The sequence below is a fragment of the Oncorhynchus mykiss genome, chromosome 1 (genome assembly GCF_013265735.2).
Source record: "Oncorhynchus mykiss isolate Arlee chromosome 1, USDA_OmykA_1.1, whole genome shotgun sequence".
NCBI lineage: Eukaryota > Metazoa > Chordata > Actinopteri > Salmoniformes > Salmonidae > Oncorhynchus > Oncorhynchus mykiss.
In genome coordinates, this window is record NC_048565.1 from 73,618,776 (window position 1) to 73,634,740 (window position 15,965).

At 40.7% G+C, this 15,965-nt stretch overlaps 1 protein-coding gene across 4 annotated transcripts in view; it reads left to right on the top strand.

Moving 5' to 3' along the window:
• cfap43 (cilia and flagella associated protein 43) overlaps positions 1–15,965 on the top strand; it is a 37,578-nt gene that overhangs the window by 18,593 nt on the left and 3,020 nt on the right. Inside the window, exons 1-34 of one of the 4 annotated variants that reach the window (XM_036985034.1) lie at positions 4,640–4,773; positions 4,997–5,250; positions 5,371–5,467; positions 5,570–5,740; positions 5,902–6,052; positions 6,208–6,352; positions 6,634–6,716; positions 6,888–7,019; positions 7,107–7,223; positions 7,317–7,397; positions 7,577–7,725; positions 7,851–7,954; positions 8,056–8,208; positions 8,387–8,550; positions 8,760–8,924; positions 9,172–9,302; positions 9,523–9,694; positions 10,109–10,219; positions 10,965–11,042; positions 11,163–11,288; positions 11,414–11,518; positions 11,613–11,729; positions 11,875–12,069; positions 12,583–12,789; positions 12,906–12,995; positions 13,217–13,297; positions 13,498–13,626; positions 13,746–13,865; positions 13,966–14,073; positions 14,581–14,667; positions 14,762–14,850; positions 14,940–15,150; positions 15,465–15,577; positions 15,800–15,959. In XM_036985034.1, the coding sequence (XP_036840929.1) occupies positions 4,691–4,773; positions 4,997–5,250; positions 5,371–5,467; positions 5,570–5,740; positions 5,902–6,052; positions 6,208–6,352; positions 6,634–6,716; positions 6,888–7,019; positions 7,107–7,223; positions 7,317–7,397; positions 7,577–7,725; positions 7,851–7,954; positions 8,056–8,208; positions 8,387–8,550; positions 8,760–8,924; positions 9,172–9,302; positions 9,523–9,694; positions 10,109–10,219; positions 10,965–11,042; positions 11,163–11,288; positions 11,414–11,518; positions 11,613–11,729; positions 11,875–12,069; positions 12,583–12,789; positions 12,906–12,995; positions 13,217–13,297; positions 13,498–13,626; positions 13,746–13,865; positions 13,966–14,073; positions 14,581–14,667; positions 14,762–14,850; positions 14,940–15,150; positions 15,465–15,577; positions 15,800–15,959 (4,479 nt within the window). In that variant the 5' untranslated portion in view covers positions 4,640–4,690. Of the gene's footprint in view, positions 1–4,639; positions 4,774–4,996; positions 5,251–5,370; positions 5,468–5,569; positions 5,741–5,901; positions 6,099–6,207; positions 6,353–6,633; positions 6,717–6,887; positions 7,020–7,106; positions 7,224–7,316; positions 7,398–7,576; positions 7,726–7,850; positions 7,955–8,055; positions 8,209–8,386; positions 8,551–8,759; positions 8,925–9,171; positions 9,303–9,522; positions 9,695–10,108; positions 10,220–10,964; positions 11,043–11,162; positions 11,289–11,413; positions 11,519–11,612; positions 11,730–11,874; positions 12,070–12,582; positions 12,790–12,905; positions 12,996–13,216; positions 13,298–13,497; positions 13,627–13,745; positions 13,866–13,965; positions 14,074–14,580; positions 14,668–14,761; positions 14,851–14,939; positions 15,151–15,464; positions 15,578–15,688; positions 15,960–15,965 lie in introns of those variants that run through there. The other 3 variants (XM_036985040.1, XM_036985030.1, XM_036985041.1) reach the window with 3 other exon arrangements.

The window sequence follows — 15,965 nt, forward strand, 5'->3', positions numbered from 1 at the left end:
GAGTTTGCAGAATTTCAAGAGCACTAGGCTACATACAGTAATCACATCTTGATCATGGTGACTTAAATAGGTCCAAACGAGGTCATATCTCAAGATATCTTGTAAAACAAATGTCCCATCCTTATCCTGAAGTAGATATCTAATATATGTTGAATATGTACAGTACCAGCCAAAGTTTTGACACACCTTCTACTTCTAGGGTTTTTCTTTATTTGGACTATTTTCTACATTGTAGAATAATAGTGACGACATCAAAACTATGAAATAACACATGGAATCATGTAGTAAATGCCTAGGTGTCTGGCTAGACTGTAAACTCTCCTTCCAGACTCATATTAAACATCTCCAATCCAAAATTAAATCTAGAATCGGCTTCTTATTTCGCAACAAAGCCTCCTTCACTCACACCGCCAAACATACCCTCGTAAAACTGACTATCCTACCGATCCTCGACTTCAGCGATGTCATTTACAAAATAGCTTCCAATACTCTACTCAGCAAACTGGTTGCAGTCTATCACAGTGCCATCCATTTTGTCACCAAAGCCCCTTATACCACCCACCACTGCAACCTTTATGCTCTAGTCTGCTGGCCCTCGCTACATATTCGGTGCCAGACCCACTGGCTCCGGGCCATCTATAAGTCTAGGTAAAGCTCTGCCTTATCTCAGCTCACTGGTCACGATATCAACACCCACCCGTAGCACGCGCTCCAGCAGGTATATCTCACTGGTCATCCCCAAAGCCAACACCTCCTTTGGCCGCCTTTCCTTCCAGTTCTCTGCTGCCAATGACTGGAACGAATTGCAAAAGTCGCTGAAGCTGGAGACTTATATTTCCCTCACTAACATTAAACATCAGCTATCTGAGCAGCTAACCGATCGCTGCAGCTGTACATAGCCCATCTGTAAATAGCCCACCCAATCTACCTACCTCATCCCCATATTGTTTTTATTTACTTTTCTGCTCTTTTGCACACCAGTATTTCTACTTGCACATCATCATCTGCTATTTATCACTCCAGTGTTAATTTGCTAAACTGTAATTACTTCACTACTATGGCCTATTTATTGCCTTACCTCCTGTCATTTGCACACACTGTATATAGACTTTATTTTTTTTCTGTTATGTTATTGACTCTACGCTTGTTTATTCCATGTGTAACTCTGTGTTGTTGTTGTGTCGCACTGCTTTGCTTTATCTTGGCCAGGTCACAGTTGTAAATGAGAACTTGTTCTCAACTAGCTTACCTGGTTAAATAAAAGGTGAAAAGAATAAAAAAATAAAAAAATAAAAAAAATGTGACAATGGGATGGGATGTTTGTTATGAAGTTGAACGTATGAGCTATGACAGAATGTGTAACGATTGTCGTTGGTGGAAGGAGAGGAGGACCAAAATGCAGCGTGGTAAGTGTTCGTCATACTTTATTTGACTGAACGCACAAAACAAAATAACAAAGTGAAATGAAAGAAACAAAACAGTTATGTAAGGTGACATGCACTAAACAGAATACAAACACCCACAACCAAAATGGGGAAAACAGGCTACCTAAGTATGATTCTCAATCAGAGACAACGAACGACACCTGCCTCTGATTGAGAACCATACTAGGCCAAAAACACAGAAATATAACATAGAAAAAAGAACATAGACTACCCACCCCAACTCACGCCCTGACCAACCTAACACAAAGACATAAAAAAGGAACTAAGGTCAGAATGTTTAAAATGAAAATAAAAAGTTAGTTATTTTGGACAAAAAAAATACACTACCAGATATTCTATTCATATATTTCAAACCTTTATTTAACTAGGCAAGTTAGTTAAGAACTAATGCTTATTTACAATGTCAGCCTACCAGGGAACAGTGGGTTAATTGCCTTGTTATGGGGCAGAAGACCGATTTTTGCTTTGTCAGCTCAAGGATTTGATCCAGCAATCTTTCGGTTAATGGCACATATAATGAGGCAAGGACAAGGTAGAAAATACAGCTGGAGGAAATACAGCCTAAGAACTATAGCTAGCTATGGGCCCGAACCAACACATTACATAACCCTTGTGTGGTATTCATGTTTTTGTTATTCACCCAATGTTTGCGGGTCTGATGGACCCACAACATTATTGTGTTTTTAAAACAATACAGCAATAACAATTTACTTAAAAATATTTAATACTTAAATATTGACTTATATCAATTACAAGCAATATAGACAGCATACATGGTTAATATTTGCCATTTACCTCTGCTAGATCACATTTATCAAGAAAAGCTCTATTCATAAAATAAAAAAAATAAAAGATTTTGTAAACAAAAATCTATTATAATCAAGACATGGGTAGAATAAATAATGTTTATCTGGAACAAATATAAATGAAACAACGTTTTCATAACTATTGATGTTTGTTGCTTCGAATTGAACAAATTGGAAGAACAAATGTTGAACACAAATTAAGGCCGGTCTATACACCACATGAGGGACAGAGTTTTACTGTGTGTGTGTTGCAAATGCATTTCTTGCACGTGCATGTGTAATGTGTCTTTCTGTCCTTGGGTCCACACACATCGCAGCGCTTCTTCTTGTTGGTACCGGCTGCAATCTAGTATGATGAAAACACTTAGTTCAGGAATTTTACGAACATCTCACTCACTCAGTCACATATATAGCTGCAGCAGGCCAAGGTAGGAGAGTCAGACACACGCACATGCAACATCACTCACACTTACTTGTGTGAATTGTCGGTTCTGTGGGTCATGCGGATGGGGCAGCCGCATCCTCCTCCTGAATCCTCTTCACGATGGATTCGTCAAGATGACAAACACGTTGTACGCCAAAATGTCCAAGTGGCCAGCGTAGGGTTCTTCTTTTGCAGCTGTAGCCAGTCACCAGCTTATCTAAAAATTGTCCACCGCTCCTTTCATGGCATTGTAATAATTCATTATGATTTCTGTTTTTTTCTGGTCATCCCTATTCAGAACACTCATGAGTACCACATTTTTGCCTTTCTTTGGCACGTAGGACACTAGGGACGTATCGGTCGTTAACACAAACTTAGAGGAATTGATAGGCCTGTGCCGTGTATTCAACAGGAGACAGGCAGACTGGCAGCGAGACAGACAGGTGCTTGGTGCTATGTTGAAACAGCCAGCCCAGGGAGGAGGAAGACACACACACTTTTCCACACTTTTATTACCCTCGGGTCCAGGAAGACCTGAACACCACATATGTAATATAAATGTGTAGGGGGGTTCACAGTGTGCACTCAATGAAAATGTGTTATTTTACATGGTCTTCACAGAAAATTAGCCAAGGCCAGTGAGTCTTAGATTGAAAAAATAATTAATTGTATAATTTTTAATTTAGTAAACATTGAAAATGGGTCCCACAGGCCCGAACACCACACAAGGGTTAAATAGATTTTAGAAGTTGTCTTTCTTACTTTTGGCAAAAGAAATTCAGAGGCCATGGAAGATGAGCAGTTGTGGTTACTCCGAGTCTCTAAGTGACAAATGAACATGTTGCACACTTGTATAGAAACATTACAATGCAAACACTCCTTGTGCACATGTTTTGTCAAATTAAATTAATACCTAGGTAACACTATTTTCTTTACCAAAGTCACAGATAGAACAAGGAGCTAGTTATAGTGTTAGTTATTATAAATATATTTGGCAATGTTACGTTCTCCTCTTTGTTTTGACCGTGTTTCCGAGGTCTGTGGATTTAACACAGAGTTACTGTCTTAACAAGAGTATGGACAAATATGTTTTTTTTTGTGGTATGGTCAAAGATTTGTTTATTTTATTTATTTATAAAAACATGTTTTTTTACAAAAAGTATAAACTGGGTGGTTTGAGCCCTGAATACTGCTTGGCTGACATACAATGGGTATGACACCACTTTTCTTTTTACTGCTCTAATTACGTTGGTAACCAGTTTCAAATAGTAATAAGGCACCTCAGGGGTTTGTGGTATATGGCCAATATAAGAGCTGTATCCAGGCGTTGAGTCGTGACTAAGAACAGCCCATAGCCACGGTATTTTGGTAATTTTATTTTCTTTTGTCTTTTTTAAAATTCATAATGCAGATTACATTGCTACATCAACTTACATTGCTACATCAAACAAAAAGAACGCAAGTATTAACCAGAAAATACTAAAACACAAAAAATATCAATGAAATAATAAAAAAAATAAACAATTATAGTGCACTTGTAATCCCTCTGAAACAATATCATTATAATGATTCAGGAACATTTTATTCCTGTTGTTATTCACCGGGGTTAATCTTTTAAGAAGATAGTTAAATTCAATCAAAAATATGTGTAATTTTGGTATAGAATTTGGGGATTTTTGTTTGTGTATAAAGTATTTGGCAACAAGAATTTTAAAAAATCACAATCATTTCAGTGGTCTTGTTATCATTGCAATAGCAACATATTATATATATCCTTCATGTCAAAAACATGGGTAGTGTTCATAATGGTAAATAAGTATTCTGCAAGCTTTTCCCAAAATTCTGACACAAATTTACATTCAAAGAACAAGTGGTCAAATATTTGTATGTATTTTACTTTCCTGGGTGTGACGGATTTAGAAATCAACAAATGGTTCAAACGCATGTAGGGGGAGGGTGTGGAAGGGAAATTGTAGTTGTCAAGACAACAAACCAAACATTTGCTCCTGTGTTACATGCTAGCTGTTAGTTGTCTTGCACAGCTCAGTTTATTCAGTACATTTCCAGAAATGGATGTATTGGGAAATTTAGAAGTCAGGTAAGTTAAAATGCATTGGTTTGTTCGTTTGGTGATGCGTGGTGTATCTTACTTAGTTCATCTAAAATTATGTGTGTTAGCGAAATGGTAAGATAGCAAACTATATAAATTATGTATCTATATTCACGTTAACGTTACAGTAACTAACGTTACTAGCTAACGTTAGCTACTATAATGCACGCTTAGAAAAAATGGTTCTTCGTCTGTGTGTTCTGTTTCTTAGGTGGGCTCAGGGTTTGACAAGCCAAAATGTTGAATTTGTTGACAAGAAAACAGCCTGCTACATTTGTGGGAATTACATCGTTTTCCTGAATATAGAGACGAAAATTAGAAGTGTGCTGCAGTGTCCTGGTCGGGGTATTGGTGCCTTCACAGCAAATGGACATTGCAGGACACTTGCATTCTCCAACCATAAACTAAATCCCTCCATATTTGTGTACAACTACCCTGAACTTATTCTGAAGAATGAACTGAAGGGTAAGTCTTTATCTGAAACACTGACATTATTAACATGATTAAAGAGTTATATACATTGCATTAGCTATTCAAATACTTCCTCCAGTTAGCAACATTACTAAAGTGTTTTCTCATTTACAGGAACAGCCCATGTAGACTACACATCTCTGGCACTAAGTGATGCTGGTCCTTATTTGGCCTGCTGCTCATCAATACCAGACCACACCATAACAGTATGGTAACTGAAACCACTCCACTTAATATCCTCCTTCCACATTCATTTAAATGACCTCTGTTTTGTACACTCACTATTTGTGGTAATACCAATGCTTTTTTGTAGGAACTGGGAAACTGGGGATCCAATTTGTAACCAACCACAAGCTGGAAAAGACATCACCTCTTTGGTGTTTAACCCAATGAACTGGCTCCAGATTTGCTCTTTGAGTGCATCATCATCCCTCACAGTTTGGACCGTTGAGAAGAGTGACAGCTTTCATATAATGAAACCAGGGTAATTGAGGTTAATTGTAACTACATAAATGCTGCTGGTTATTTCAATAATCACAATTGACACCTACAATAAATGTTATCCATGTCTTCACTATAAATTACATTTCATGGGTACATTTCATGTGTTATTAATGTATTATTCATTACATTGTCAATTGTCAGTGTGATAGATCTCCCTGCGACTGATGGCTGTCTGGTTGAGAGGGAGATTAACCCCTCTCATGTCCCCACTGGAATACTCACCTACTTCGGACCTCAGATGCCCATCTCAGCCATCGCAGGGCTTGCAGAAGACAAGGCAGAAACCTTTGTGGTACTGTCTTCTTAACACCTCTCAACTGCAGGAACTAATTGCACAGGTTTTGTCTCACTCTGTAGTGAGTAGCTTATGTAAAAAAAAAATTTTTTAAAATGTGCAATTGTACTCTTCTCAATCTCAAAACAAGTTCACTATCCCTGTTTTGAAAGCCCAAAGAGCGCATCAAGACCAGGCTAAGACCTAGCACCATCTGCTGGACAGCCTCATCAGAGCTCTATGTGGGCTGTCAGGAAGGCCACCTGCTGCAGGTTGACCCAGACTCTCTGGCTGTCTCTGTCCTCTTCAACCCCTCAGGTACACCCTGCTGTCTCATAGCGTTCTTTACTCTGGCCTAGGGGACCTGCTGTGCACTGGCTCTCACTCCAGATGAGTATCAGTCAGACACTCATACTGAGGTTCATGGGGAACAAAAATGTACTGACAGTCACCAATTTTAGAAACATTGCCGAAAATAATCTACTTGGTTAGAATAATTGTGCACTGACATATCACGTCAATGATCACAATTATATGTGTAGTGTTATATTGCATGTTCATATCAATATGATAAAATATGTGTGCTTACTATTGTTCAGCTGCAGATGACATTCCTGGGTTCCAGCAGGGTAGCTTCCAGAGCTTAGCCCTGCACAAGGATGGACTATTTGTGTCAGGAAAGGTAACAAACTGCTCTTCACATTGATTGGAGGATGGATACATGATATCCAGCGAATTCAGCAGTATGAAGTCTGGGTCTTAGAGTTCAACTTACCCAGATGCATTCTATTTAGAGCCAACAACAACATATTCCAGATTTATATTGTTTAAAATAGGCTTTTCTATTCTACAGGAGAATGTGCTACGCTGCTTAAAAATTAAGGGGAACCAAGTGGAGGTTACACAAACTTGGACATTGGAGGAACCAGCCACAACCATAATATATTCGCCAGACTATGAAACACTGCTCTTAGCTTCCAGTACAGTGAGTGCATACATTGTACTGTATTATGGATACATATTTTTATTATTTCTAGGCTCTTGTTATAGTATGCTTTTGCTTTTTTCCCAGGGGCGCATCTACAGGTATAAACGATCCCAGTGCGAGAAGGTGGTGAAAGTCCTGGATGTTCTCAGTGGAGACTTTGTGGCAGCAGCTTCACTGTATACTGATAATAACTTATGTGTGGTAAGAGATCATTGATGTCATGTTTAACTGATGTAAATGTTTTGTAATGGATCCTCATTCATAATGATGTTGGCGTTTCTCTCCTCGTTACAGTCAGTGAGGGACTCGGGAGAGTTGCAGCTGTGGTCTCTAGATACTGGCTTCTGCATCGGCTCTATATCTCTTCAAGTAAAGGTTAATAGTCATTCAATTACAATAGTATTAGGGCAGCTATGCTAAATAATACAGTAAGTAGGCATAGTCAATTGTGAATTGTGCTTGTTACAGTATTTAAGTGAAAGTCTCATGTAAACTTCATGGACAATAGAACAATAATAAAAAAATAATAATAAATCAACTACTATTGTGTCTAGGTGACCAGTTTGGCCTGCTGTCCGATTGCTCAATACGTTGCCGTGGGAACAGTGTCGGGGCATGTCCTGTTCATTGAGCTGACCAAGGAGCAGCAGCCTCGTCTGGTGCACAGGGTTCACCTCTACTACACTCCTGTGGACCACCTACTGCAAGTATCTCCAATGGGTTTACTGTTGTTATTTGCGTTTTGGTTGTTCTTATTGTAAAATGAGCCTTTTAAAGTTATCAATGTTCAATAGTAATATAGGATTTCATATTGTTTTTGGTTTACAGTTTTGATCAAGGAGGAAACTTCCTTATCACTGGTGCCTCGGATGCAAATATATATGTGTTGAATGCAAGGGCTTCCAGAGTATTTGAGGTAATCGGATACACAGGTACATTAATGCTCCACAAAAGTCCATATATGTTTCTCCTGGTATTTCTTTAACTCATTTCAACCCATTATGTTTGATTAAAGCAGTGTTGTTCTCTCCAGGTGCTAAAGGAGCCATCGTGTCCCTGTCTACCCAGTACAGCCGGGACATTAAGCAGGTCAAACTGCTGGCTCTGTGTGCTGGAGAGAAGGACATAGGCCGAGGGGAGGGAAGTCTGCTTACACTGCTCACTCTGCCTGTGCAGGAGCTTACGGGTACTGACTGGGCTGTGTGTGTGTGTGTGTGTGTGTCCATAGAAAGAAGCTGTTGTTAATCATCCTGCCTGACTTTGGGTCTGTTCCATTTTATTTCACATCTGTCTCTGTTTAATTCCTGTATTGACATGCTGGAACTGAGATAGAATGGAATTTGTGTACTGCTGTTGCTTTGCAGGGGCAGGAGTGTGTGCAGACCTGAGAGGATGTCTTTCCAATAATGTCCTACAGCGGTGCACATATGAGGTCCCTCACGCACTCAGCTCCTCTGCCCTGGGAGCCAATAAGATCTTTGGCTACTGCCAAAAGAGGAAAGCTCTCCAGAGATTCCAGCTACCTGAGGTAAGGTCCCATGCATTACCAGTCTGACTTATGTTTAAAACCCCAAAAATCTTATATCTAACATCTGAACATTTGTTGATGATGGGTGGTTTGCTGTTTAGTTTTTATTTGGTCATGACGTATGACCAAATTTGACACAATACCAATAACATTTGCATAAACACAACACAATACACGTGACCACTGTGCCATCCATGTCTGTCTCCTAGAGCACAGAAAGGTTCTCTGACCAGGACGTGGTCCAGTTGACCCCAGAGAAGGAGGTGGAGGGTCACCCTATGGGCCCCGCCTCCATCCTCCTGTCGCCCCACCAGTCTTGGCTGGCCTCAGTGGGCCAAGACGGACTGCTGCGCATCCGGGAGATCTCCAGTCTGGTACGACCTTGTTTCACTTCAGGCTTTGCATGTTACATTGAACATAACATGCAGCTTTATAGAGCTCATTTGAAATATGCTGAAGAAAAAAAACAGTATTGTATTATAAATGTAGTATTGTCCTTAAAAGAGTGAATCTCAAAAGAGGAAATCTGTGAGAACAAAATATTGATGAAAACACATTATCTTTGTGTTATGACCACTCGTAATGCTATTAACCTGAGTATGTTGTCATTGTCATGTACAGGACCGGTATGTTCAGATGCAGTGTCACTCGTGTTGGCTGGGAGGGGTGAGGACAGTGTCCTTTACCTCAGACAGTCAGACAATGATCACTACAGGCCTGAAAGACGGCTCTATGGTCTGTACAAGACTAAGGTAAGTCAACGGGGACAAGTCTGAAGGCAATGCAGCGTTGAACACCAGAGAGCACTGTAGTTCATGTAGATGTGGAATTTCAAAGATTATTAGATCATTCTAAAACATTTCACAATTTCTACTATAACAAGGAGAACCTTTCTCTCATTATAATGCATTGGACTACTTTTATTTGTAAGACATTGTATTCTGTCTATGTATTTTTCTGTTTTCCATGAAGACTGAAAATGGCAGGTGTTGGCAAAGCGAATGCAGCTACACAGTACAGCCAGTCTATAGCCAAATACCAGGAGAGTGTGATAACATCAGAGAACCCTATTCTCAGTAGGATGGCTGACTGGGACCCAGAGGCCCTGTCCCCTCCTGGGTCAGCAGATCTACACAGAGAAGAGGTAGCCAAGGTTACCATTCACATCACAGGAAGTTGCTGGCACCTTAATTGAGGAGAACAGGCTGGTGGTAATAACTGGAGCGGAGTTAGTGGAATGGTGTTAAATACATCAAACACATGGTTTCCAGGTGTTTGATGCCATTCTATTTGCACCCTTCCGGCCATTATTATGAGTCATTCTTCCCACAGCAGCCTCCTGTGATTCATATAGATTTTACATCCTCCATCTTAGCTTACGCCTCACTGCGCCAGCTAAATACATCCTAGTTGACGCTATTCACACAGGGTTTGTCCTTTGCATCAGTGTAATGAAGATCATTTCAGATCCATCAAATCTTATGGAGTCAGATATGTGATGTTTCATATTTACACATGAAATGTAGTTAATTTGTTTGTCCTCACCTCCTGTCTTTAGGCCAATGATAAGCGACAGATAGTTGATGTGACGGAACAGGATGAGAGCTCCACCAACCTGCCCTCAGCCACAGCCTCAGACTCCACCTGGCTGGACAACAAGCTGGAAGCGGTCAGTAACACTGCTGATGTCACTTCAGCACAAGAGCTTTAGTCCGTCATTGTAGGCCGTCAATATCAAGAAGAATTAGTCCGTCATTGTAGGCCGTCAATATCAAGAAGAATTTGTTCTTAACTGACTTGCATATTTAAATATAGATTTGGTACTCAGTTTCACTCCAGTACTGATGGGAGAAATATTGATGTTGCCCGTGACAAATACTTCAATACCGGATTCACAAAACAGCTGTGTTGCTGTTGGCACATTCTTCCTGGGTGAAAAGATCAGGCGCAGGTTGGGAGAAAGGCAGATAAACATTTCGGAGATTGTAGATAACACTGAACTGATATCAAAGCTGTGGCATTCATTGTGTTGTGGGTTTTCACATTGTAGATCACAGTTAGATAACAGTTAGATAACATAAAACAGCCATAGTTGGGTAACGTTCAGCCACTGTGCCATTACCTGCTTTATTATTTGTGTGGTGATGTGTTTGATTCCATTCAAGTCCCATCATGTTGAGTATAGAAGAATTTAGTAGGGTGTAATGTTATAGCTGATGTATTGTGAAATATATGACAACAGTTCTGGTGAAAGTCAGTGTTGAAAGATATGCTGGCAAAACAATGTACTGTTTTTCAGGTAGTCCAGATAAATGTATCCACTGACGTGCTTTGAGTATGGGGATACAAAACAGAACAACAAATTGTCATCAGACAATACACACATCCTGCTACTACCATTATACTGTCCACAGGTTATCAATGAGGAGATCCAGCAGTTTTCACAGACAAAGAAAAGCCTGAGGAAAAATGTCAAACAATTGCGTGACACAGTAAGCAGAGCTCTAATCCTCTTTTTATTTACTTTGCTTAATGAATCATGCGTGAGTGTAAAATTAGACACAATATCATCAAAATGCTAATGGCTAATGTGACCATGTCGTCGGCCCCAGATCCAGGCAATGATGCGTGAGAATGAGACACTGCCTGACATGGAGAAGCTGGAGCAGCAGGAGTTCAACCTGGATGTAGATGAGCAAAAGAGACTGCAAGCCGAGGGGGAACAGGAGGTCACCAGGGTAAAACACACACACACACACACACACACACACACACACACACACACACACACACACACACACACACACACACACACACACACACACACACACACGTGATAGTATTCTTATTGACTCCCTTACAGGTCCGAAATGAGATTGAGTTGGAGAACCTAGCCAAGTGCTACCTGCGTGACGTCCTTAAGAGAGAATGCTGGGATTCCATGAAGGTCAAAGGGCAAGCTATCAAGGTAAGTTGAGAGTCACAACCAAAATGGAGTTGGTTTTCAAAGGTGCAGCAACGGATATGTTTTGAGACTGTGTGTTTTGTTGGCTTTACCTTAGGCTTTCCACACTGAACACGAGGTGAAGAACTACCCCATGAAGGAGCGGACACAGCAGGAGCTGGATGAACTTCATAGAGTGGAGAGTATGAGGAAGATTGAACGGGCTGACAGTAATGTGAGTTAGAATGTGCTGTATGTCCCTTTAGTCACAGTGCAATTGCTAGAGATTTTGCCAATTTTATACACCTTCATTGGCAATAGTGCCAAGCAATATTTTTTTTTGTTTTACATGCCACTCATCCTCTTCCAAAACACTCTAGCTCCAGCAGGAGATTCTAGAGAAGAAGACCAAGACCACGACGGAAGAAGAGGAGGAGGAGGAAGGCCGTGAGATGGAGAGTGCTTCCCTCACAGGTAGCCTCAGTGCCCAGTATGGAGGCTCAAACCCCTACCTCTACAATCAGTTCAACCTGCATATCAGAGAGCAGAAGATCAACCAGATCACTTTGCTACAGGTAAACAAACAGTTTGACAATATGTACTAGGATTTTAATAATCAATGTATACATATTCAGCATTTAAAGGGCAATTCCACCACTTTTCAACCTCTTATTCATTATCTCCAGCACGATAACAACAGTGTCTACATATGCGAACACAGCATATTTCTATGATCTGTGGTTGAAATGATAAAAAAATCCATGAATTGCGAAACCTGTAACAAGTTGTTTTTGCCAAAGACAGGGTATTTTCTTGCTCCTCATGTCACGGTGAATCTCAGTGTTTGAAAATCATTTAATATATTTTTTTACTACAAAACATAAACACGCCGTTTTCACATATGTAGACACTGGTATTGTGCTTGAGATAATGAATATGAGGTTGAAAAGTGGTGGAATTGCCCTTTAATGATTAAAGTATTAGTGTTTAGCATTTAATAACCAAATTGAGTTTAGCTAAGTATTTCACCTAATTGCCTATAACAGCCTCCTTCTCCATTTGACTTCTCACCTTCACTCACACACTAGGATGTCATCTACAAAGTGAAGACAGCCTTTAACACAGACTTTAAGGGGGTGCACAAGCAGAAGGAGCAGGAGATCAACCGAGTGAAAGACAAGAACCGTCGCATCATGGAGATCATGTCAGAGCTGGACCACAAGATGAAGCTGTGGGAGCCCAGTCTGTCTGACAACGAGCGGCCAGAGAGGGCACTGTCTGTGGAGGACTCTGAGGTTAGACTTGAAGCTGTTTTTTTTGTTATTGACCTACTTTAATGGTTTAGATTTCCACCAAAACACAAGTTACTGCACATGAAATGATAATTTATGACTTATGACTCCGTCTCCAGATTCATTTTGAAAAGTACCTCACCCCAGAGCAGAGAAAAAAAGAGGAGGAGAAGAAGAAAGAGGAGGAACAAAGACGGCAGACGGCCAAGGTACTGTACCTTCCTACCTTTCCCATCTCCCACTTATTAAATGTTTACTCTTAGGGGTCATTCTAACAGCCGATAAACCATTACTAACCCAAGCAAGGTCTTAATCACTAACCGATAAATTGTGAAAACTGAGCTGTTTTCTTAGTAAAAATACAGTGTGAATTGATGTTATTGGCTTGGGTACCCATTGAAACAGACATTCTGGTTCTCCTTTTCCTTAGAGTGACAATATCAGAGAGCGAGCTCTGGATGAAATGATGGGTGGAGTACTCGAGCTAAAAAAAGAGGACATCTTGAGAGTGGTATGGTGGTGGTCAAAAAATGAAAAATCTGAAATATGGATATGAATTTAATATCCAATATTAATTAACATTTAATACATCTACCGTTAACATGATAAACATTTATTAAACATCATTGTCCTGAAGAAAAGTATTTGAATGACAGAATGTAGAGAATGTGTTTGAATGTATTTTCTGACCCTGTACTTTTCTACATGCAGGAGGTGCCTCAGCCTGAGTTCATTGTATCCAAACCAGACATTCAGTGGACAGAGGAAGAGAAAAAGATCTATAAAGAGTATGAGAAGAAAGCCAAAGAACTGAGCGAGGAACAGGAGAAGTACAGAAAGGTGTGATTTTTGTGTGAAAACATCTGCTTTTCAATGTTGTATTCAAAAGAAACACACCATCATAATAGGACCCAGACTTGATTTACTACATACGTTCAGTTGCCATTGTCTTGTTCCAGACTCTGGAAGCTGAAATGAATAAACTACAGACGTCCATCATGGACTCCACTCAGGGGTTTGATGAAACCTTGACCAAGCTCTTTGAGAGGAAGGTGAAATCTGAGATGGTTATATACCAGGTAAGACAGAGCACACACCCACACAGATCAAGATTTAATTAAAGAAATATACAGTTCATTCCATGTGCCATTGTTGTTTTCATGCTATGTTCTTTTGTAGGAAGAGCTGAAGATTACAAATCTAGTTCACTCCATTCTGATAGAGGAGGAGGTTCTCAATAGAGAGCGAGAACTCAGCCTCAAGCTAGAAAAAAACAGGGTCTATAAGGTGAGATGTCGTTATATTAATGCCAATGGAGGCTGGCGTGAGGAGCTAATAGGAGGACGGGCTCATTGTAATCCAGCCTTTACAATGAGCACATCTTCCTATACCTCAACCTACCAGCCTTCATGCTCTATTGGCTATCTTTCTCATGGGGAAGGGATTTACAATGGTTGAGTCCACAGGAGGTTGGTGTTTGTGGTAATGGCTGGAGCGGAGTGAGTTTCCATGTGTTGGATGCCATTCCATTCCAGACAATGTTATGAGCCGTCCTCCCCTCAGCAGCCTCCTGTGGTTGGGTTAGAGATCATTTTATGTTAGCTATCCTCTCTCTATTATATACAACCATATTATTACACATTCCAGTCAGATATTATCCTGTTTCTCTGTCTTAGACTGTGTTTTACAAGCTTCAACATGTGTGGCATCTTAATTGGTTTGCCTTCAACACTGTTCTTGTTACTTCCTGTACTTTGCGTTCCCATCGCTTAACATGCCTTATTCTCCTGACAGAATGAGATTGGAGAAGAGCTTAAGAAGCACAAAGAGGATGTAGAAATGTTCCGGGAGACCTACGACAATGTTGTGGCCGAGGACAAAGTACGACTGGCAGTAGCACGTCTACTATCTCATGTCAGATACTGTCCGACACTTGTTGTTCTTGGGTACTATCTGACATATTGTGTATCCCTAGCTTCTCGACAGGGGATTCAGGAAGGAGTTCTTTGATGTCCCAGGCCATATTGTTGATCAGCTGTACAAGCTATACAAGCGCAGACCCAGGTACTGCATAAAAAAAGAGAAACTGTACATAGCTTTTGCCATTCAGATTTTTAGAATAGGGTGCAACATCCCAGTACTCTCTTGCCCAGGGTCCAGAGGATGAGGACCCAGGCAGACAACAGTACCAGCCCCTTTAAAGAACGGCCCCTGCCGGGCCCAGTGGCAGTAGAGGGTCTCTGTCAGATGATGAAGGCCATGGAGGAGCTGGAGGCTCCAGAGAACATGCCTGAAAGCCTAGACGTGTCTGTGTGGGAGAGGTTCTGCCTGGCCCGCAGAGCCAAAGTTGAGAGTGAGCAGCAGGTAATGGAAAACCAGCCACGGAACAAGTGAGGTAGTCTGAGGAAATGTTAGTGGCAGTACATGCATTTCCTTGTCATTGACGTTCTCCAGCACCTTGAAACCTACAGTATATTTCATAGAATATATAAACTTACTTTACTTACAGGGTAAGTCTGCCTTATTAAAGTGTTATGTAACACAGGACACAAAGAATGTGGAACAGAGAATGAGAGATTGGATCCAGTTAATTATCCAATTTTGTTAAACATTGTAGTAGTTCTAGGTAATTTCCCTTTGTTATTTCAATGTCATCTTTTGTGTCTTGTCCTACTCAGGTGAAAGTTAAGGCTTTGACTCTGGCTGAAATGCAAGCCTTTCTGCAGAAGAGGACCGATGAGGATGAGAGTGCAAGACTGGAAATGAAAAGTCTCATGGATGACATCAATGGGTAAGAGTGTCATACCGTGAGAGTACATCAATTATATTCTTAAAAGCGCAGTACATTTTTCACTAAACACAAATGTTTCCACCCCATGATTCTTTTGAACACTTTATACAGGTGTAGTCTTTCTTAACAGCTGTCTGTCTGAGCACGAATAAGCTTGGCACGCAAGGCTAATTCAGGAGTGACTCATTGATAGCGCATGGTCTTTAAACTTGATGTCTCCAGGCTACGAGAGGAGAAGATGCGTTTCCGCCTGGACATCATGGTTCAGATCCTGATCAAGCAGGGCCAGGTGGAGGTAGAGAACGGAGACTTCATTGCGGACTACTCTGACTCTCTGCTGCTCCATAAGAGTGTGGTGGAGGACCTCAACGGGACCATCAGAGTGAGA